Source organism: Heloderma suspectum, chromosome 13, assembly GCF_057233095.1.
Source record: "Heloderma suspectum isolate Gila_16-S chromosome 13, 16-S_ref, whole genome shotgun sequence".
Lineage (NCBI taxonomy): Eukaryota > Metazoa > Chordata > Lepidosauria > Squamata > Helodermatidae > Heloderma > Heloderma suspectum.
In genome coordinates this window covers 19068644-19092958 of record NC_139470.1, presented here as the reverse complement: position 1 = coordinate 19092958, position 24315 = coordinate 19068644, and the positions used below count along the sequence as shown (strand labels likewise).

The following is a 24315-nucleotide window of genomic DNA, read 5'->3' as shown; positions in this document are numbered from 1 at the left end:
CACTTTGTGAAAAGTCACTTTACAATTTACCACTGGAAGGTCATTTCCTGGGATAAAGTAGCTGTGACATGAATTGTGTGGATATAATTATCATGTCTTTTTTAAAATGAAAGAATGAGCTTTGGGGAAGCCTGTGCTGTCTCACTGTTTGAGAGAGTTGAATGGTTTCTCTCCTTGCCATGGCCTCAACAAAATTTACTTCTCACAAATTGCTGTTCGCATTTCAGAGGGAGTTCCAAGTGGCAGCTATGGGGGCTTCCATCAAAATGAAAATAGCACTTCCAAAGAGGCCCTTTTTCTTGGGACGGTGGTAGGAGACAAATGTGTCAAAACCTCCCTCCCCAACCCGTAAAGACCTGAGGCTGTTGAAACTTCACCTCAGTTGTTATTTACAGGACAGAAACATGAACATGTGAATGTCATGTCTGGTCTGGCCCTCACAGTCACCTGATGTCAGATCTACACACAGGGGGTTGTGGGTAAAGCTCAGCTCAGCACTAGGGGATTTATGAGTGTTTCATTTCAGTTCAGAAAAAAAGAACATTATCTGCTCTAAACCCTGAACACGGACATGATAGCATTGTTTGGAAAACACCTTGGACATTCTAGAGCTTGTGATAGCTTTTGCAACAATGCATTTTAAAATGTGATGATAGATAGATAGATGATAGATAGATAGATAGATAGATAGATAGATAGATAGATAGATAGATGGGAAAGGTTCACATTTGGGTGCATGCTTTTTAAAAATGTGCATATTCCCATTCAGACTTGCACACTCTCCTGTTCATTTTTTTTAAGTCAAAATGTTCTTCCAGGAGGAAATTGGGAGAACCCACAATGAGCCCAAGCCTCACTGGCTCTCCAGTTCCTACTCAGCATGTGTTGGCATAAAATGCCTTCAAATGGAGTGATGAAATTTGAGGAGAAGTTTGGAGTCAGGATTATTTATTTATTTATTTATTTCTATACCGCCCAATAGTCGAAGCTCTCTGGGCAGTTCACCAAAAAAAAGGATGCCCAATATGTTCTTGCTAAGCATTCTGCATTGAGTTATGATACTATCAGCAACAAGAGATAATAGAGGGTTCATTGAGATGGACACTTTAGCTTGCAGTGAACTGGTATGGCATTTTGGGATCTAGATGTCCCAAATCCTCTCCACTACATGTTTACAAGATTCTGGAAACCTTAGGGTTGCACCAAGCATTCTGATACTTTTCTCTCTCTTGTTTGTCAGGGACTCCATCTTGGCAACACGTTTCGTATTAAATGAGTGATATAAGATTTATGTAAAAATGAGTTGGGGGCTAGGTAGAGTTTACATAACCTGGAATAATAGGCTACTTAAAAATAAGGCAAACCTTCATTTTGCCAGGTTTCCTGAAGTCCCCCTCTCTTGCAGTCACAAAGCACATTGGCCCTTTCTCTTCATGCCAATCCATGTCTAAACCAACTTTGCCCTTGATTCATTTACCTTTTCAGGTTTTCATTGGACCCAAGTTTCACCAAGGTGCACTCTCACATCCTGTTCCAATACAAGAGCCATGGGAAATGTTAAAAAGTTGAAGCAATGTTGTTTTGAATACTGAAGGTTGCAATTCTATAGTGATGCTCTGGATGAAGGAATAACATTTACTGGCAGTTTAGCCAGGAGGGGGAGCTCCTCATCTATTATTTACACCTTACACCCTTGGTAGGAGAGAAAGCATCAATGGCAGAGACATCTTGTGAATTAACACATGGTGCTGAATGCCTAGGGGCCGCGGAGGCTTAGTGGTTAAGACGCTGAACTGCAGACCGGAAGGTCGGCAGGACAGCAGTTTGAGACCCGAGTGCCGCGTGATGGTGTGAGCTCCCGTCTTCAGTCCCAGATCCTGCCAACCTAGCAGTTCAAAAGCAAAAAATTGCAAGTAGATGAATAGATACCGCTTCGGCGGGAAAGGTAACAGCGTTCTGTGCACCTCAGTGTTCAGTCATGCCGGCCACATGACCACGGAAGTGTCTTCGGACAGCGCTGGCTCTTCGGCTTAGTAATGGAGATGAGCACTACACCCTAGAGTCGGACACGACTGGTTGGGGACACCTTTACCTTTTTACTTTGCTGAATGCCTGGTACCCACCCCAATTCGCCATTCCAGTTACAGGTTTTTGATTTGTTTGTTTTTTAAGCATTTATGGGGTGGGCTTCCCATTGCTCTTATCTCTCTTCCTCTCTCTCTTTTACAATAAGAAGATTGACCCTTGGCCTGATCCAGCATTGCTCTTCATGTGTTCTTTTGTTCTTAATTCCTTCACTGCACTGTCCTCTTTCTTTACATTTCATAATGCGATAAAAATAGAGCAGAATGGTCAAATGTTTTTCAATCAAAATATTCATCCATCCAATCTCGAGGGTTTTATTGAAATGTAACCAAAATTAGGGGGGAAACCACCTGGGTGAAGCAAGCATTTATTACTTGTGTTGCCTTATCAGGGCTGCTTACAGCTCACACGCAATTGAAATGAGGGAACAACAGATTTTTGAATTAGACTTAAGCCCCTGTCACCAAAGGATGGCACATCCTACCTTTAAGTATCACTCAGGACACAAGAACCAATCAGATTAGAGCTGATTAATGTAAAGAACGAGCACAGAGGCTCCACCTTCAAAAACTCAGTGGATATAAAGGCAGTTGTAGTCAGGACTTTCACCTTGGTTGCTTTATCTCCATTTCTTCTGAGGACCTCAGATATCTTCACCATGTTCTGGCTTCCTGCTGTTTGCTTATTTGTGACATGGTGCACAGGTGAGAACTTCTTAAATGCACATGACAGTCGCTGCTATGATGAGTGAGGCTGACAAGCAGAGCAAGTGCGTCAGTTTCTCTGATATTTCTCTTTCCAGGTTCAAACTCGGAGCCTGTGCTGTCTCAGCCAGCCACCATCAGTCTCAGTGGCACCAGGGAACACAGCAAAACTCTCTTGTGCCATGAGCAGTGTAGCCACCATCAGTGGCAGTTGGGTATCCTGGCACCAACAGAAGCCTGGGGGTTCCCCACGATACTTCTTAGCATATTATTCAGATTCCAGCAAGGACCAGGGGTCTGGGGTCCCCGCTTGTTTCTCTGGTTCCAAAGACGCCTCAAGAAATACTGCCTATTTGACCGTTGCTGGAGCCCTGGCAGAAGACGAGGCTGATTATTACTGCTTCTCATATTATGGCAGTGGCAGCACTTTTCAGTTTGCACAGTGATGTGCTCTGATGGGGAAATGAGACAAGAACCTCTTCTATTCCCTCGGGGTGGCTATGCTGTGCATTCAGACCACAGTGGCAAGAAATCATTACACTTTGCGAGGTCACATTACTTTACCACTGGAAGGTCACTTCCTAGGATAAAGTAGCTGTGACATGAATTGTGTCCTTTTGAGTGTATATACCATCTTAGAATAACAGGGCATTCACACACACGCACACCATGGCCACCTCCTAAGTATGGTAGGCACAAGAACCTCAAACCCAACCCATGAGAATTGTCCTGAAATCTCTTCACCTTTCAATTTCTTCTCCAAAGCAATCTCTTTTCTATCAAATGAAATGAGAATGGTCAAAAACAAAAAAATGTGGGAGAAATTTTTGGCACCACACTAATTGGATGAGAGAGGAGGAATACAGGTACTCACATTGGAAGTGTACCCAATGGCATTGATCAGCACTAGGTCTCACAAGAGTCAAGGCAAGCCCTATTTCGGACTTCTGAAATTAAAACATCCTCTTCCATTTGATGTAGTAAGGATGGCAACTAGCATAGATACTTTTTTTTAAAGGACTGGAAAAAGCAAGTCATGGAGGACAAATCTATCTGTGGTTATTGACCAAGACAGAGAAGGGGTACCTTCATGTTTCAAGGCAGTCTACCTCTGCATCGTAGTTTCTGGTCACCAAACAAGGAGAGATGGCTATTGACTTTCTTGCTTGCTTTGCGGCTTTTTGGAAGGATTTCGTAGGCCATTGATGCACAGGCAATATTGGATGAGATGTATGCTTTGAATATGTTCAGAAGCCATACTTCAACATTGGGACCTCCTCTGTTTCTTTCTCCTACCATTTGAGGCCAACTCCTCTCTGCCTTTGTAACCCATCAGATAAATGCAAACTATAAACAAAAATGACAGTTTGCTTGAGACAATAAAAATGCAGTCGAAGGTGGAGGAGAATAGATCCAACTGCTATCTGTATGATTGCTTTTGAAAGTTGTTCCATTTTTAACATTACTGGCACCCCCGAATGCTATTGAAACCAGGTATTTTGTTTCCTTGCTTTAAAAAAAAATAATAATTTCCATCGCAGATGTATTGAGATACACTCAATACTTCTGAATGACTTTTCACTGCAGGCTGAGAAAGCTGAACATATTTAAGGGCATTGTGGGTGCTTCTGGGTGACTTGGTCTGTTGGCGATCAAGAATCACATTGCAAAAAACATCAGGGGAGCCCCAGTTTAAAGAGATGTTTAATCAACCCAGACTGACAGGATTGGTTGAAGAAAGAGAGCATCTAATACACTAAAGCAGCAATGGAACCTCTAAACCACCTGCAGTATTAAAAAGGTGTCCCCAACCAGTTGTGTCCGACTCTAGGGTGAGGTGCTCATCCCCGTTTCTAAGCCGAAGAGCCAGCGCTGTCCGAAGATGCTTCCGTGGTCATGTGGCCGGCATGACTGAACACCGAGGTGCACAGAACGCTGCTACCTTTCCCGCCGAGGCGGTACCTATTTATCTACTTGCAATTTCTTGCTTTCAAACTGCTCGGTTGGCAGGATCTGGGACTGAAGACGGGAGCTCACTCCGTCACGCAGCACTCGGGTCTCGAACTGCTGACCTGCCGACCTTCCAGTCTGCAGTTCAGCGTCTTAACCACTAAGCCACCACGGCACCTGCCGTATTAAGCCTCTGTAAATAAGGTCCTTCCTGCTGGATTTCCTGTTTTGCTTACTGTCACTCACCAGAATAGTATTTGCAAATGTCCTTTCAGAAATCAGTTCAGAGATGCACTGTACGCTGGATAGGGAGAAAGAGACACTTGAGTATGCTTGAAAGATCGAGGATTGCAACCGAAACTCTCCCCACGACCTGAGTTCGATCCCAGCAGAAGCTGGGTCCCAGGTAGCCGGCTCAGGTCAACTCAGCCTTCCATCCTTCTGAGGTTGGTAAATGAGTACCAGCCTGCTGGGGGAAAGGTAGTCACGACTGGGGAAGGCAATGGCAAATCACCCTGCTATAGTCTGCCATGAAAATGCCAGTGAAAGCGGCATCCCTCTAGGAGTCAGCAATGACTCAGTGCTTGCACAGGAGGAACCTTTCCTTTCCTTCCTGACACACATCTTATCCCCATTTCAAATCAAAGAACTGTCAAAGAAAATTTCCCACAAATCCTCACCCTAAATTTTTGTCACAGCTCAAACACCATTATAGGTTGCTCCCACATAAAACTGAACTGGGATACGGTTCTCACCCATCCGCACACCAACCAATTTCAATTCATGTCTGACCCCTGTATTTGCACTGGACTCCTTTACATCTCAGGTTTTTCATTTGAGACAAGACATACAAGGGTTCATTCCCTGATCTGGCTTCAATACTAGGGCCACTGGGCCACAGGAAATTTTGAAAAGGATGAAGCAATGTCATTTTGAATACTGCCAAATGCAAGTCCGTAATGTCTTGGGCTGTTATGGATGGAAGCATAACCTTACTAGAAGTTTCACCAGGTGGGGGAGCTCTTTACCTATGCTTTATACCCTAATCTCAGTGGGAAAACCTCCATCAGTTCCCCATTGAAAATAGAGACGTTGGGCTTCTGGCTTTTATCTTGTGATTGAGATTAGTCACTCACGGAGGTTTGCCGGTCCTTACACGACGACGGCAATCTCCAGAGCTTCTGCCATGGTTTCCGACCATTTCCATGGCTTAAGTTGAAGTGGAAATAATGGCTTAATAAAAAGAAGCAGTTCGAATCAGTTTCTATTTCTCCGCGTGCAGAGGAAGTAGTGCTTTAAGAACAGCACCATCTAGTGACTGTGTAATGAAACATATAGGACTCACAGATAAAGGGGAAAACAGGAGAGAAGTGAAAGCACATGTAAAGGGCCCATCTGAATCCCACAAAGAATCTGGAAACAGAAGCCCTGGTAAAATTGTGGGATATAAAGCCTCTGTGCGGAGAAGCCCATCTGTATTTATACTTAGTGCTGAACAAGCCTCCCACCTACCCCCATTTCCCATTCCACTTAACAGGTCTGTGACTGTTTGAAAGCTCCATGAGGTGGGCTTACCATTGTTGTTGGAGTAGGGGTAGACCAGAGGTGAGTTCTCTCTCTCTCTCTCTCTCACACACACACACACACACACACACTAATCAGGAGGGGCACGCCTTGGCAGTCACTGGATGGCACTTTCCCCATAATGCCCAAGATGCAGGGTCCTTCTTTGGCATTTTTTGTGTTTGTTGGGGCCACTAGAGGGATATGTCAGGGGTTTTTTTGGGGGGGTATGTCTGTCACCCCCCACTAACACACACAAACACACACAAGTCGGGCATCTGCCTGATGGTAGCATAAGGAATGCTGTCATGAAAATTAGCAAATGAAGTTGTCTTTATTATGATTTGAACAGTGGAATTCTAGGCATGTCCCCTTGGAAGGAACACATTATGGGAATAAGTTGCCACATCTTACCTTTAAATATCCCTGAGACCACAAGAGCCAATGAGATTAGAGCTGATTAACATAGAGATGTCACAGAGATGTTCCGCCTTCACAGCCAAGATGGATAAAAAGGCAGCTGTAGTCAGGGGTTCCACAGGGGTTGTTTTGTCTCTATTTCTTTGTAGGATCTCCAATATCTTCACCATGTTCTGGCTTCCTCTTCTTTGCTCCTTAGTGATGTGGTGCACAGGTGAGAACAGCTTCAATACACATTGCAATTCCTTCTCAGGTGAGTGCAGCGGATGGGCAAGATGAGTGTGACAACACCTGCAATATTCTCTTCCCAGGTTCGCACTCTCAGACCACACTGACTCAGCCACCGTCAGCCTCAGTGACACCAGGGGACACTGTGAAACTCTCCTGTTCCATCACCAGTGCCTCCAGCATCACTGGTAACTTTGCAACCTGGTACCAGCAGAAGCCTGGGAGTTCCCCACGATACCTCTTGCGGTATCATTCAGATTCCAGCAAACACCACGGCTCTGGGGTCCCCGCTCGTTTCTCTGGTTCCAGAGACACCTCCAGTACCACTGCCGCTTTGACCATCACAGGAGTCCTGCCAGAAGACGAGGCTGATTATTACTGCTCAACATGGGACGGTAGCACGTCTCACAGTGACACACTTCAATGGGGAAATGAGGCAAGAACCTTCTGCTCTCTTCCTTCCCTCAGGGGGGCTGCACTCTGCATTGATACAATGCAGGGACCACACTGGATTAACTAAAATCATAAACATTTAGGTGAATCCAAGCTTGCAAAGAAGAATGGGGTGCTGAAAGGGGATTTTGCTGCACCCTCTTCCCTCTGGCAACCTCCTGAAGAGCATCTTCCAGAGATCTGGGTACCCTCCTGAATGGGGTGAAATGTGGGAAATGGGGGTCCCCAAAAGTAAAGCTGAGCGTCCTCCAGGAAGGGGAAGGGCCATTTTTTTTACCTTAACCTGCTCATGTCACAGCCCTAGGGATGTACGAAAGGTACTTACCATTCAGGGATTATGCTGATGGTGCAGGGGGAGGCGTTCCATCCCTCCCCCCGGAATCCTCGCCGGGGGGGAGGCGCTCCGTTCCTCCCCCCCCCCCAGAATCCTGGCCAGCCGGCTGTGCTCCGCAGCGATTCTGCGGCGCCGCCGGCCAGCTCCGCCAGCAGCCGGACATCCGGACGCTGGCTAGCAGGGACGCAAATGGTGGCGGCCGTAGCCGCCGCCGTTTATGTCCTTGCAGTCAACCGTGATAGGCTACATAAATGTTTACGTAGCCTATCACAGCTGATAAAAAAAAATGCACGTATGCAAATGGCGGCGCCCATGGGCACCGCCATTTGCATTCCTTCTTTTGGCACGTCTTAGTCTACATAAACATTTACGTAGACTAAGACAGCGAAAATAAGGGGAACACAAATAGCATAGTGTCTACGCTATTTGCGTTCCCCTTATTTTCGCCGTCTTAGTCTATGTAAATGTTTACGTAGACTAAAAAGGTAAAGGTGTCCCCAACCAGTCGTGTCCGACTCTAGGGTGCGGTGCTCATCCCCGTTTCTAAGCCGAAGAGCCAGCGCTGTCCGAAGATGTTTCCATGGCCATGTGGCCGGCATGACTGAACACTGAGGTGCACGGAACGCTGTTACCTTTCCCGCCGAGGCGGTACCTATTTATCCACTTGCAATTTCTTGCTTTCGAACTGCTAGGTTGGCAGGAGCTGGGACTGAAGACGGGAGCTCCCTCCGTCACGCAGCACTCGGGTCTCGAACTGCTGACCTGCCGACCTGCCGACCTTCCAGTCTGCAGTTCAGCGTCTTAACCACTAAGCCACCGCGGCCCTTACGTAGACTAAGACATGCCAAAATAAGGAACGCAAATGGCGGCGCCCATGGGCGCCGCCATTTGCATACGCGTGTGTTGTTGTTGTTGTTTAAGTCAGCCATGATAGGCTACATAAACATTTACGTAGCCTATCACAGTGTTTTTTTAAAATCCAGCCATGATAGGCTACATAAATCTTTATGTAGCCTATCATGTTTTTTTGTTCTTTAAACCTGGAAATGGCGGTGGTGGCAGCTGGTCGGAAGACCGGCCGCCGCAGCCGCCACCACCGAACCGCCGCCGCAGCCGCCGCCGCAGCCGCTGCCACTGCCACCAGGAAGATCCGCCCCAGGTAAGTCCCGTCCCGGGGGGGTGGCAGGGGGTGGCGGGCCATTCCGCCCCCGATTTCGGGGGGCCAAATGCGCTGGCATTCGGCATCCCCGAGATCCATGGCAGAACGTTCGTACATCCCTACACAGCCCACCGCATTCAGGAGGGTCCCCTGACCCTCAGAAGGATCTGTTTGCATGGCTTGGGGCCAAGGAAGTGCAGGAAGGCTGGGAAAGCCACTTTCCATCAGTCCCTTTCTGCCAACACATCCCTGGAGCCAAGCCATTGAGCTTGATGTCCTATTGAGTTTAAGGGCATTGTGGATGCCTCCAGGCGAACTGTTCTATTGGCGATCAAAGAATCATGTTACAAAAAACACCAAGGGAACCCCAGCTTGATGATGTATTAGTCCACACAGTCTGAGCAGACTGGCCAGGAAACAAGAGAAAATGCATTGCTAAAGCCGCAACGTCTATACCACCTGCAGTACTGAGGCTCTTAAAGTAAGGTACATCCTGCTGGATTTCCTGTTTTCTGCCTACTATCACTCACCAGACCAATATATGCAAATGTCCTTTCTAAAAAAGTCTGTTAAGATATATGCACCGTACAATGGATAGGGGAAACATGCTCAGTTCAATATTTTGGAAAGGACCCGCATTTAATCTTCTGTTCCTGATCCTGACACACATCTTACAGTCTTTTCAGCTCAAAGAACTTTAAAACAAAACCTCCCAACACACCCTCATCCTAGACTATTGACACAACTCATGCACAACAGTAAGAGCACCCTCATAAAAATTGAATGGCAACTAAATACCCACCCGTTTGCATACCAGTCAGATTCAATTATTGTCTAACACAAATTTGCACTCAACTCCTTAATATCTCAGGTGTTTCGTTTCAGCCAAGACTCACTGGAGTAGTTTTCCAGATCCGGTTTCATTGGTAGGGTCAGAAGAAATGTTGAAAAGGTGAAGCAATGTTGTTCTGAATTCTGAAGAATGCAATTCTATAATGTTTAGGGATGAGCTGGATGAGAGAATAACATTTACTGGATGTTTAACCAGGTGTGGGAGCTCTTCACCTATGCTTTATATCCAAAAAACAGTTGTCAAAGAGAAATCCTCCATCCTTTCACAGATTTGTTGTTGTTGTTGTTACTAACATTTCTATACTGCCCAATAGCCAAAGATCTCTGGGAGGTTTACAGAGATTAAAAATATTAGAAATACAGTATACAGAGGTTAAAAGCCATTTACATTAAAAAAACACACACACACAACAGACAATATACACAAGACAATATCTAAAACAACTTCAAGCAAGCAATCTCAAGCAATCAACCATAACCATAAGACAGTCCAGGATCAATTAAATCTCAGACTTTACATCTGAGGGTTTTCCTTGGAGCCAAGGGTCACCAGGCTTCATTCCCAGATCCTGTTTCAACTCCAGGGAAATGGAGTTTCCCAGATCCTGTTTCCCAAATGGAGTTTCCCAGATCCTGTTCCAACTCCAGGGAAATATTAAAAAGGTGAAACCATGTTGTTCTGAATATTGCAGAATGAAATTCCATAATGTTTTGGGATGCTGTGAATAATAGAGGAACGGTTACTGCAAGCTTAACCAGTTGCGGCAGCTCTCCACCTGTGTGCCGTATTGTAACATGTATTGTCATTGTCATAGGCTTTCTTCACACGGAGCTTTTATCCTGTGATTGAGATTGCTCCTTTACAGACATTTGTGGGCTCTTTACATGATGCCGCAAACCTCCAAGGCATCTCTTGCGCTAAATGCCCTTTGTTCTGTATTTTAATAGATCGCAGGTTCAGCTATCAAAATAACTGATGGCTGACATAGATTCAGATATCAAATTACCCCACTTGTGCGCCGCTTGAGCTCCCTGCATGAAAAGAGGAAAAGTGGCAAGAAAAGGAGTGAGATCAATGCAAGATAATGGAACGCTTAGATATGGGAAGAAGGAGGGGGGAAGGGGAGGGGGGAAAGGAAGCACCTGAAAAAGGGAGTCGTGATCCTGCATTTAAAACAGGAGCAGAAAGCCCTGTTTTAAATGCAGGATTTTAGGCTGGTGTAGAGATGCCCATAGGCTCCACAGTCGAAAATGGAGATATAGTCTGTTTCTAATACTTAGTTTTGTACAATGCTTCCCCTTCCCCTCACTTGCTAGACCACTTACAGGTGTGTGTGTGTTTTAAAAAAATGCTTACTGTCACTTCTGAGTCATAGCAAAGCAGCAACGGGTTTTAGCTACGCTGAAAATGTCTTCCGCTGTTTTTTCGACCGTTCTCGTTGAATGTGATATTAAAGAAATTGCTTTCAAAGATAAATTCAAAGGATAAGGTCATTTTGGAGAAATTCTCATTGCTTGAGTTCAGTGTTCTTGTGCTTGCATTACTAGGAGGTGGCCGAGTAGTGTGTGCAAACATCCTGTCTTTCATTGCACACTCATCTCTCTGGCAGCCTGTAGCCTCCTCAACTTTCTGCACTTTCTTAAAGCTCAGCGGAAGCCACCATGAGGCAATTCCCACCAGCCAGATGGAAGATCCTTCTAGCCTCTTGCCTTTTAAAAGGTAGGTTGCGAGAGGGATCTTTCAGCACAGCCATGGGGAAATGCTTTTTAGGGGTGAAATCCACCCACCCCGACCCCCTACTAATGACTGGGTTTCTTGCAACAGGATAAAAAGTGGGATATAAATGCAATGCATACATACATACATACATTAATGTATGAACATTAATTCCAAGTGAACCCAAGGACAAGTGTAGTTAGTGAAGGGAATTGGGCAAAGAATTGAAAGTTTCAGCCATGAATACAATGTTCAGACACCAGGGCTGTACATGAGAATCATCAGAGAAATAAACCAACCAGATTTTGAAGAGGTCAGGTCTACCTATCTTCGTAGACCTAGTGCCCAGACCTTGTCACTGTTTACCAGAAATGGAAACCTTTTATTTGATTCTATCAGGGCTTGTGTGTGTGTGTGTATTGTCGTTTGTTTGTTTGCTCACTGGTTTGTTTTTTAAGTGCAACCAGACACAAGATGTGCACTTCCAAAAGACCATTTGTGCAGTTCAAGATTCAGGTACTGAAAAAGCTGGTTTAAAAAATGGCCAGTAATTAAGAGAGTAGTTCAATCTTCTCTAGAAACCCAAAACATTGATCAAGCCTAACCATTTCTCCTTCCCCTGTCAAAGGTACCCCCTGCGGACCCGACTGCTACTCTGTACAGAGTGTTCACCGATGTTTCCAAGACAAAGGCACTCATTCTAGAACAAGAAATTTTTCCTGACAGGTCTTGTGAGGTTGTCAATGTTATGAACCAGTGGGTCTCACCAGGAAATAACCAATACATTTTTAAGACTCCTGTACAGTGTTTGTGTAGCAACATATGGCTGTGAGAGCTGGACTATAAGGAAGGCTGAGCGCCGAAGAATCGATGCTTTCGAACTGTGGTGCTGGAGAAGACTCTTACGAGTCCCCTGGACTGCAAGGACGTCAAATCAGTCCATCCTAAAGGAAATCAACCCTGAGTGCTCATTGGAAGGACAGATATTGAAGCTGAAGCTCAAATATTTTGGCCACCTAATGCAAAGAGAAAAGTCACTGGAAAAGACCCTGATGCTGGGAAAGATGGAAGGCAAAAGGAGAAGGGGGCGGCAGAGGATGAGATGGCTAGATAGCATCACCGATGCAATGAATATGGACTTGAGCACCCTCTGGGAGAGAGCGGAGGACAGGAAGGCCTGGCATGCTATGGTCCATGGTGTCACGAAGAGCCGGACATGACTTAACGACTGAACAACAACAACTGTGTTTGTGAATGTGCCACCTTTTTCTCAGTTCTAGATTGATCTATCTATCTATCATCATCATCTATCTATCCACAAATAAATCTTGCTTGCCCAAAGAAAGTTCCTAGATCCTGTTCCAATAACAGAGCCAGAGGAAATGTTAAGAAGATGAAGCAATGTCGTTTCGAATACTCCTGAATACTGCATAATGCAATTCTACAATGTTTAAGGATGCCCTGAATGACAGAAGAACATTTCCTGCAAGTTTAGCCAGCTGGGGGAGCTCTTCACCTAAGCTTAAATCCTACAACCTTCAGAGAGAAAGTGCCAATGGCTTGAATCTCCATCATTTCACAGCTGAAAACAAAGACAGCTTGTACATTTGTACTTAGTGCTCAGCAAGCCATCCAACCACCACCATCCTTTTGCCATCCCAAATATCGGGGGGGGGGGTGCATGCATGTGTGTGTGTTTAAGGATTAACAGGGTGGAGTTTCTATTGCTCTTGAAGCTGCAGCAAAGCAGCTGTGGATTCTCTCTCTCTCTCTCTCTCTCTCTCCCCCTCTTTTACAAGAATAATGAGGTGCAATAGCCAGATGGCACATGCCATTTTTTTTTCTCCCAGAATGCCCCAGAAACAGAATGATTCTATGGCATTTGTGGGGTGCAGGGAGAGCATGGCATCAGCTAGGGGGATCTGCTATTTCCACTGAGACAGCTGCCCTAGGGGATCAGAAGGAGGCCCTACAGAAAGCAAGCAAATGGACTAGTCTTTAATGTTGTTTGCACAGACCGTGTAAAATCTGCTCCGTCTGTGTTTCGCAGATTGTCTGGTGCCTTTTGTTCTGTCATCCGCCCATGGACAGATGCATTTTTTTTTTCCTGTCATGCAGAAAAATTCACAAATAATTACCTAAGTATTTACGTAAGTATTTACATAATTTACCTTAGTACATAACATTCAGTGTATTGTCCCACATTCCATTCAATGTTTCCCCAGCAGAAACTTGCATATTTCCCTATGAATATATATATGTGTAAATTTCGGGGAAGTTAAAAAAAAAAATCATCTGAAAGTCCACAGACTCCGCACAGCCTGAGGGGGGTGCTCCGCAGCAGATTCCGCAGGTCGGATTCATATTTAGCATCGCTTCCAAATCCCAGGAAGTAGTTCCCCTCTACTCAGCGCTGGTTAGGCCTCATCTGGAGTACTGTGTCCAGTTCTGGGCACCACACTTGAAGAAGGATTCAGACAAGCTGGAGATGGTTCAGAGGAGGGCAACAAAGATGATCAGGGGCCTGGAAACAAAGCCCTATGAGGAGAGATGGAAAGAATTGAGTATGTTTAGCCTTGAGAAGAGAAGACTGAGGGGAGATACGATAGCGCTCTTCAAGTACTTGAAAGGTTGTCACAGAGAGGGAGGCCAGGATCTCTTCTCGATCATCCCAGAATGCAGTACACGGAATAAAGGGCTCAAGTGACAGGAAGCCAGATTCCAGCTGAACATCAGGAGAAGCTTCCTGACTGTTAAAGCAATGCGACAATGGAACCTATTACCTAGGGAGATAAGAGGTATCGCAGGGAATGCCCAAGCTTTTGCTGGTACCATGATACCCAGTAGCTACCGATATTGGCATCACTGCTCAAGGCACAGGAGAGTTTCACCGTGTTCCCTAGTGACACTGAGGTTGATGGTGGCTGGGTCAGCACAGGCTGAGAGTTTGAACCTGGAAAAAGAATATTGGAGACAATGTCACACTTGTTCTTCAGATCAGACAATAACCTTCGCACTAATGTTAATTCACCTGTGAACCAAATCAGCATGAGGCTAACAAGGCAAGTCCAGAACATGTTGAAATGTGAAGCCCCAATGAGGAAAGACAAGAAAATCCACCAGGCTGGAAGGCAAGAGAACAATTCCCATTTTTATATCAGTCCTGTTTCTAGAGGTGGAGCACAGAGGCGCCACCTTCACGTTCATCAGCTTTAATCTGAGTGGTCCTTGTGACCACAGAGATACATAAAGGCAAGACGAGATGCCATTCTTTGGAGAGTGGTGCCTCACTCTGACCTTATGAAGGTACCTATTCTATTATATTTAATTTTTAATGAAGAGTTTTATTTTTCATATATATATATATATATATATATAGAGAGAGAGAGAGAGAGGGAGGGGAGAGAGAGAGAGAGAGAGAGAGAGATTGGGTGGTGGAGTGGATATTTTATTTGAAGCCTATCTGACATGATATACAAAAGGCACGGTTGTGTCCTGGTTCTTCGTATGAAGTAGCATGAATCAGGGTGTGGATTTGTTTTGAAAAGGAAGGAAAAAATGAAATTGAAGATTCCTTCAATGGCCAAGGCTCTGGTGTTCCCGCTCGTTTCTCTGTTTCCAAGGACACCTCTAGTAACACTTGCTATTTGACTATCACTGGAGCCCTGGCAGAAGACGAGGCTGATTATCACTGTACGATGTACTTCTTTAGCTCTTTCCACAGTGCAACAGTTCAATGGGGAAATGAGACAAGAACCTCTACTACTAGTCCCCGGGGCCGGGGGGCCTTGTATTCAGCATGTGTACAATGCAGAAACAACATCAGGCCTACCTAAAAAAAATAAAACCTGGGCTAGAATTATGTAATCAGTCTTTCCCGTTTAGAATAGCCTCCAGAGAGAGATTTGGCGAGCACTCTCTTTGCCTGCTTTTCAATGGGATCTTAAGTGTGTCTGTGTGTGTGCGTGTACACATATTTATGTATGTTTGTGTATGTGTATGTATGTTTGTGTGGGTGTGTGTGTAAAGAGGTTGGTGTAAAGTGATACAACAGCAAAACAACACGAGGGCTTTGGATCCACTGTGGATACAGTCTTAAGGTAAAATGTATAAGGAAGATAGAGAGACTAGCAACAGAGGATTCAAAAAAGTCTTTTAAGATAAACATTTCACCTTCTGCCCTAATCAGTAGCTGTGCTGTTAAATTGATACTGGGAGTGGCCATTTGTAATGCCTTGAGATGAAAGTTCCTTAGGAGAAAAACAAAAGGCAGGCATGAGTGGAATAACGCTTCTGAATTGTCCCCCAGTTTAAGGCCATTTGGATGAAGAGTTCTCAGTCTATAGATCCAGAAATTTCCTTTTTGTTCAGCACGTCAGTGTATTTTGTTTGTTCTGTTGGAAGCAACTGTAAATCTGAGAGACTATGTTAGGGTGACTTGAAACATAGGTAGATTAACAACAGAGTAATTTTCTTTTTTAAAAAAAGAGCTAAACGTTTTGGCTTCCACCCTCATAAGTATCTGTGATGTTGAATGGATACGAGATGATTAGACAGACAGACAGATCTGTCTTCTGTTGAGCTGATACGGTTTTTATCATATTTTCTGATGTTGTCTCATAGCTCTTTATTTCATTATTAGGATTTTTTCTGTTGTATGGCTTATCTGTTTTTTTTTCTTTCATTGTATTATAGAAAGGTGGTAGATAATGGTGCTAATATAGAAATAATAAGAGTGATAAAATTGTTGCTCTTTCCACCCTGTGTATGACATAGGGGACCTGTGTTTGCATTAGGGATGGGATGGGCAGATCTCTCAAGTCCATTTCTGCACCCTTCCTCCTTTTCCCACCTCCAAGTCTGTTCTGTGTTGTTTCTGTCTGAGGTTATGAGTTTTTGTTTGTTTTTGCTGGAAAAAAATCCATATACATTAATGAAAGTTTGGGGTTGGATCCAAGCAAAGTTAGTCACACTTACACTCATTGAAATCCATGGGACAAGTTGGCAAGCTCTATCAACTCTTACAGGGATGAGACCATATCTATTCCTCCTCCAGTGAGAGTTGGGAACTGATGTAGTACGATGTGCCACCAATAGAAGAGACCTGAAATGAATAGAGATTGCAGAGAATTCCGCCACGGATTTCAGTCAGCCTCCTGAAACCTGTGGTGGAACGGCCTCCCACCCCCTGCCACCCCACAGAATCCCCCCGGAACGAAACTTATCTGGGGCAGATGCGGAGGCAGCGGCGGCTCCAGAGGCTGCTCCGGTGGTGGCAGATGGTCTCTCAGCTGGCTGCTGCGGCCGCAAATGGCAGCCGCCACAGCGGCCCCCATTTGTGTCCTGCCAGGCTGCCGTGATAGGCTACGTAGGCTATCACAGCAAAGAGCAGGGACGCAAATGGCAGCCGCTACGCCATTTGCGCCGCTGCTTTTTCCGTGATAGGCTACGTAATACTTACGTAAATACTTACGTAGCTTATCACAGTAAAGGCAGCCACGCAAATGGTGGAATTCTCTGCCATCCCTAAGAAAATCAGCTTTGGGCATAATAAAGCAGAGGGATTATCCATAGGACTGCACTATACAGTTGTTTAAAAATCGAATAGTCCACCTCTGTTTGAAAGTCTCCTTGGCCTAGGTTGATAAATCAGGATAACTCGTGACATATTTCTAAAAATGCCTATTTGAAAACACTCTGGGCATCTTGAAACCTACCCGAATACACTACTTGGCAACACGGTGGGCCTGGTCAGGCATGAGCCGAGAATCACCCTCCCAGCAGCTGCCCACACAAAAGAGCCCTCCAGAGTTCCCCCTCCTCTTCACCACTGCAACCTCCTTGCTCACCTGCCACTTTTTGCTTTGGACCAAATAACAGTGGGGGTGAGGAGGAGCGGGCAGTACAAGCCACTGCCTTCTTGCTCACTGGCTCTCTGCCTGCAAGAAAGCAAGCCAGAGAAACGAAGAGAAAGCGGACGGGAAGGAAGAGCAGCTGCTGAGAAGGTAGCATCACTGAGAGAGAGGTGCACTGAGGGCCTCTTGCCCAGGGAAGCTCCAAACCCTTGTGCTGGCAAAGGTGTTCCTTGTTTTCTGCTTCTAGATTTGCAAGTGATGATTATTCCTTTGAATCACGGTGCTCGTCTCCGGCAAGGCACGCATGCAGGAAGACGATCCCCGTGGCAGTAGGCGACAGTAAACAAAAAATGGCAGGTTTTTCACAAGACATGAGATTAACGGAGCACCAGAAACCAACTAACACTCTCACTGCTGCAGGGAGTAGCATCTCTCGAATACGCTACTTCTTGGTGCACGTCCTCTTTTTTGGCTACTGGCACTCAATGTACCAAGGCATGCAAAAAAACCATTTGGAAAAAAGGAGAGAAAAATCAGGTAATCTGTGCACCGAAACATGGATAGGAGAAACACGAAGCAGTGCAAATGACACAGGGATAACATAAAGCCTTTGAAAAGAACTACCCAATGATTAAAAAAATAAAACCCTCCTGTCATAACATTGGGTGGTAAGACTTCTGCTCCCAATTCTTGATGAAGAAGGGGTTCAAGTGTCTGTTAGTGACTGTGACCCTCTGACACTCAAGGAAATGCAAAATATCTCACCTACCGCCCCCCCAAAATGCATCCCACAGCTCATGTGCAAAAGGAATACTTCACTTCGGAAACCAGGGAATGAGTGAGAACCATGTTCAGTTTGCATTTTGGTAAGAATTTACAAATTTGGCACTTCCCAAAACAATATATGAACTGGATTGCAGTTACCCTTTGATATTTGCAGTTCTCCGAATTTTGCAATGCATTTCTCTGCACAAAATGTATTTAATGGGGGAAAGCGGGCAGAAAAATGTGTATATTCGTGTTGAAAGTACAAAATAAGTGTTTTGAGGGAGGAATGCAATGAAAGATGGATTTTTGTGCTGGTATATTTTTTAACACAGCTAACTGTGTTAGCTGGAAACTGAAATTCACAGATAGATCCATCTCTATAAAACCTGATTGAAGTGTCACTCACCACATTCTGTGTTGGCTGCAGACTTAGTTATGTTTAGAAAGTTGTGTTAGTTATGTTTAGAAAGCTGCATCGAAATCAGTGATGTGTATATCAGTGGGTTTTCTCTAGGCATAACTTAGTCTAGATTAATCCCTCTTTGTTTAAATACGCCTATGGTCAAAAGGACCAATCAGATGAGAGCTGATGAACATCAGGGAGGAGCTCACAGGCTCCACCTCCACAGGGAAGATTGAAAAACAAAAGGCAAAAGATGTGGGGACACCCAGAGTTGTGGGATTTGTATCTTTTGTGACCTTCAGAACGCAGACCTATCCACCATGTTCTGCGCTTCCATTGTTAGCCTCTTATTAGTGATGTGGTGCACAGGTGAGAGCAAGTCATGTATGCATTAAAATCACTGATACGGTGAGTGCACCTGACGTATGAGCATGACAGTTTCTCCCATATTTCTTTTTCCAGGTTCGCACTCTCAGGCTGTGCTGACCCAGCCAGCATCAGCCTCAGTGGCACCAGGGGGCACAATACAAATCTCCTGTGCCGGGAGCACTGAGTTCAACATCGGTAATGCTGGTGTATCCTGGTACCAGCAGAAACCCGGAACTTCCCCACGGTACCTCTTATATTATTATTCAGATTCCATCAAGCACCAAGGCTCCGGGGTCCCTGCTCGTTTCTCTGGTTCCAAAGACAACTCCAGGAACACTGGCTACTTGACCATCGGTGGAGTCCTGGCAGAAGACGAGGCTGATTACTACTGTGCAACAGAACATGGCAGTGGCAGCACTTACCACAGTGATGTGTTTGGATGGGGAACTGAGACAAGAACCTCCTGCTCTATTCCCTCACAGGGCCTGCGCTGTGCAAGTGTAAAATGTAGAGACAACATCAGAATAACTGAAATGATTACAGTGTGGGCTAGTTTCCAAAGACTCCTGAAAGAGCTCCAGATATTTAACCATGGCTGAAGCCATGGCAGAAGACGATGCTGAATACTTCTGTGCAGACTGGCACAGCTTTCCGTGTCACAGGAATGTGTTCTGATAGAGAAGTGACATAAGAATTCTTCTTTCCGGCCCCAGAGTCTGTGCCATCTAAGAGCTTTTCATGAAATATTTAGATGAATCATCAGTTCTTGACCTCTTCAGACCTCTGCCATGTGATGGCTATACAGGAGGGGGCCATGGGTCAATGGTAGAGCACCTGTCTTGCAAGCAGAAGGTCCCAGGTTCGATCCCCAGCATCTCCAGGTAAGGCTGGAAAACCTCCTGCCTGAAATCCTGGAGTGCCACTGCCAGTCGGTGTCAACAATACTGGGCTAGATTAGGGATGTGAATATCAGCAGAACCCAAGCCTTGCCGAGGGCCTCCAAATCCCATCTTGAAGCTCATTCTGTCTCAAGTCCTTATGAGATTGCAAGCTTCACTTTTTCCTTCTCGCATGAAAATCCATGTGTATTGTCATGCACATTTTTCCAAATGCACACATCAATTCTGCACATCTTTGAAATGAACACATTGGATCCCTTTGATGAAAGTATATTCGTGCACTTTCCCCCCCCCCAAGTGCCCTTTTTTCACGCACATTTTTCAAATGTACCCATGCTGTCGAATGCCTGTTGTTGTCGCTGAGCTTTTTGGTCCGTGGATCACACTGCAAGCTCGAAAATGTGTGGACTTTGTGCATGGGCCAGATGGTGGAAACTAGGGCTGTGCAGCACTTCAGCCCGAGGCCCAAAGCCTGAGTCAAAGCAGGCTGCTTCGGGTCACTTAGAGCCCCTTCTGAGGCCAAGCGGAGGGGCCATGAAGTGACCCACAGCACGTCAAGGGCTCTCCAAAGCACCTTCATGCACTTCAGAGCATTGACACCCCCAGCTGAGCCACACTGGCTCCCCCAGGTCCTTATCTAAGCCACCCATCACCATCACCGCCATCACTTGCTCCATTGCTGCACTGGCCTTTACTGCAGGGAGTTGCCATTTTTAAAATGGCAGCTTCCTGGAAGTTCCCAGAAGTTGCTGTTTTAAAAATGGTGGCTCCCTGCAATGAGAGCCGGCGTGCGTCCAGGCCTCAGGAGCTGGCGGCGGCGATGACAATGCTGGAGGCAGCAGCAAAGAAAGTGGGGGAAGTGGCGATGGAGGAGGAGAAGGCAGAGGCAATGGAGGAGGCAGTGATGGGGGAGGGGGAGGAGGAGGAGGCAGCAAGGTATGGAGCTCCGGGTTGGCATGGGGGTGTCGGGGGGACCCAAAGCAGGATTCGGCCATCCAAATCCTGCTTCGGGTTCCAGCCAGGCCAGGTCGGGTTGGAGGCCCCCCAAATCAGCCCAAACCGAATTGAATTGGGCCTACCTCCAAAGCCACGATGCAGCTTCTGAGTCTGATTGGGGGGTCCCTGCACAGCCCTAGTGGAAACTGGGTAAGTCCTGATAAAAAATTAAGTGAAACATCTCTGGGTGGCAGAGAAAAGCTCTTATCTCCATTTGGAGATAAGAGCATTTCCCCCTGGGAGAGGGGGCAGGGCCATGGGAAGAAGATGGCCAGAGAATAAACTTGGCTTTGGTATAGAAAGTGAGTGGGATGCTGCTGGCTACACAGGAGGTACTGGGAGCAGCCAGTGGTGCTATGTTGTGCTCCCCTGCCATAAATGCTACTGACATTTAGCAGTAACAGTAACAGACAGAAAACCACAATCCACAGCACAATTGTACTGCCCTTGCAGCAGGCCTCTTAATTTAGAGGTGCTGAAATAGTGATAAGCCAGATCCAGGTTTGCTTACAGGGACACTTTATGGAGTACTTACAGCGCACAGGCATACCCATTGGTTGGATCAGACAGCTTCTCTGAACCCAGAGCCATGGGGTAAAATGGGTTTTATACCATACATGTTAGCAGTGAGGCAGCATGACAGCAGCAAGCATTAATTAGCATTCATCTGCAACTTTCCCAGCATAGGCTAACAGTGCTTGGTCAGAAGGAAAACAATCAGAAATTTCCCAGCACAGACACCTGCAGCTTTAAGGCAAACAAGCTTCATTTCCCAGGCACATCCTGGGACCTGATAAGATACCCCAGTTCATTAGTATGGAATGTGCTGAGGCTGCTCTGTCAATCTTTGACTCATGCTAGTAAATCAAGAGGCCTACTAACAGGAAAACAGCAGCCTACTGAACCAAAGTCAGAGACCATTATGGTCATCCAAGCCCCTCTAAAACTACTAATAGCTTGGTTCAGGTCTGAGGCCTTACAACAAGGCCGGGACAGATAACTTACATATTTCTTTCCTAGCTGTTGCAAATAGGACACTGATGTTGATGGGTTCTTGGAATGTGTTCAGACAGATGTACAAGTTGGGGACCCCATGTGTTGTTCTTTTTCTCCTGCAGCTTTTGTCCAACTTCCCCGCCTTTGCAATCGACTTGACAAATCAGCAGGCCAAAAAAATCACTGAAGCAAAGGAGCAAAGGGCTGGATATGTCTGATCTCATCTGATCTCAGAAGCTAAGCAGGGTCAGCCCTGGTTAGTATTTGGATGGCAGACCGCCTGGGAATCAGGCTTCCTGCACTGAGCAGGGGGTTGGACTCGATGGTCTTGAAGGCCCCTTCCAACCCTATGATTCTATGATATTCTATCACAGTCGGACTGTTCTCCTTTGACAATTAATGTGATAATAAAGAAACAAAAGGAGATTTAAGCATTTTGCATATAACTGTATTTCATTTTTGGCCAATTTTTAAAATAAAAATGCAATAACAACAACAACTAGTTATTTTATAACATTGCATTTGAGAGGAATGAAGAATTTCCATTGCAAATATATTAAAGTCTACTCCTTCTCAGTGAAGTCTTGTAGCAGGCAGTGAACTATATATTTATGGATATTGTGGGTGATTTCAGGTGAATTGCTTTGCTGGTTATTGAGAATAGGAGTGTAAAAAATACCAGAGGAGAGTGTTTCATGAGGTGCCAGTAAGCACAGACTGATGGGATTGGCCAAGGAAAAGGAGCATTTTGTATGCAAATGTAGCACCTCTCAGCCATCTGCAAGATGTAGCCTCATTAAATAAGGTGCTTTCTTCTGGATGTCCTATTTTCTGCTCATTGGAGCAATATATGCAAATACCCCTTTTTTTTCTTCTTCTTCTTCTTCTTTTTCATTTTTCTTTTTAAAGCAAGTTCCGTTAAGATATACTCTGAAACCTGGATCCTGGGAGGGAGGGAGGCGGGCCTTAAACACTGCACTGTATTTAATTTCCATTATTTAACTAAAAGAACCAGGGCTTGATCTTATGTCTGTACCAAACATCTTATGTGTGTACCATTTTCAAATCAAATACATTTCACCTAATCCATGAATATCACATCCTACTTTTATGCTGACCTATGACTGTAAGAACCAAAGGCATGACATCTAATTAACATGACTAAAAGGAATTATATAAAAGGAAAAAGTTGCAAGGACATCCAGAACTGTGACTTCTGCTTTTGGGGTTGTTTTTTTTCCTTCTTTTCCCACTGTAGACACTAATCTACTTACAAGGTTCTGGGCTCCCTTGTTAGCCTATGAGTGTTGTGGCACATAGGTGAGAGCTGGTTATTTACACATTAAAATGACTGCGCAGGTGAGTTCAGCTGGAGTGACAATTTCTTCCAATATGCTTTGTCCAGGATCAAGCCCTCTGCCTGTCCTGTCTCAGTGACTATCAGCATCACTGGGGAACACAATGAAATTATCCTGTGTCTTGAACCACGAAGTCAGCGCCGCTGATGAAGATGTGAACTGGTGCGAGCGAAAGCATGTGAATACTCCACAGTTCTTCATATATTGCTATCATTCTGATCCTGACTAGGGCCCAGGCTCTGGTGACCGCCCTCGTTTCTCAGGTTCAAAAGAAGCACCCAGTAATATCTGCTATTTAACCAGTGTGAAGGTCCTGGCAGAAGACGAAGCTAGTTATAACTGTGTTGGTGGAGAAACTACAGAAGGAAACTTGAGCTGGGCGAGGTTCTGCAAATTCTTCCTCAAAGCTAGTTCCAGCTCTATCAGACTGCAAACTTGGCTTTGTTCTTTTAGCATGATAATCCATGCATATTTTCATGTGTATTTTTCCAAAGTTAGGCATTAATTCTACACGTCTTGGAAAGGTATGCATTCTTCTCTCATTAATTAAAGCAAACTTCTGTGCATTTTGAAAGAAACCTTTTTTATGTGCATTTTAAAACTGTGTGCATGCTTTCAGTCACTCTCTTTTTTTATAGTCCACAAATCACATTGAATTAGTGCAAAAGTCCTAATTTTAAAAAAGAGAAAATTCATGCAATATGTGCACTGTAGATTAGACATGGGAAACCTTGGTTCAGTTTCTTAGCATACCTTGATGAAGAAGGGGTTCAAGTCCTGTTAGTGACTGTGTCCCTCCGACACTTAATGAAATGCAAAATATCTGACCTACCACCCACCAAAATGCATCCCACAGCTCATGTGCAAATGGAATACTTCACTTAGGAAACCTGGGAATGAGTGAGAACTATGTTCAGTTTGCATTTTGATAAGAATTTACAAATTTGGCACTTCCCAAATCAATATATGAACTGGATTGCAGTTACCCTTTGGTATTTGCACTTCTCCAAATTTTGCAATGGATTTCTCTGCGCAAAATGTATTTATTGGGGGAAAGCGGGAAGAAAAATGTGTATATTTGTGGGGAAAGTACAAAATAAGTGTTTTGACGGAGGAATGTAATCAACAATGGATTTTTGTGCTGGCATATGTTTTAACACAGCTAACTACTGCAGGCACTAGATGGAATGAACTGCAGATTTGAAA

The 24315-nt window shown here is 45.0% G+C and overlaps 3 gene segments (V, D, J or C); all 3 read left to right on the top strand.

Moving 5' to 3' along the window:
• Window positions 1-24315, top strand: part of LOC146336148 (immunoglobulin lambda-1 light chain-like) — an 813229-nt gene that overhangs the window by 690314 nt on the left and 98600 nt on the right.
• Window positions 6846-24315, top strand: part of LOC146336149 (immunoglobulin lambda variable 5-37-like) — a 116064-nt gene continuing 98594 nt past the window's right edge. The window contains 2 exon segments of the V gene segment in view: window positions 6846-6936; window positions 7034-7360. Coding sequence covers window positions 6891-6936; window positions 7034-7360 — 373 coding nt within the window.
• LOC146336147 (Ig lambda-1 chain C region-like) overlaps window positions 7275-24315 on the top strand; it is a 123053-nt gene continuing 106012 nt past the window's right edge. Inside the window, 1 exon segment of the V gene segment in view lies at window positions 7275-7345. Coding sequence covers window positions 7338-7345 — 8 coding nt within the window.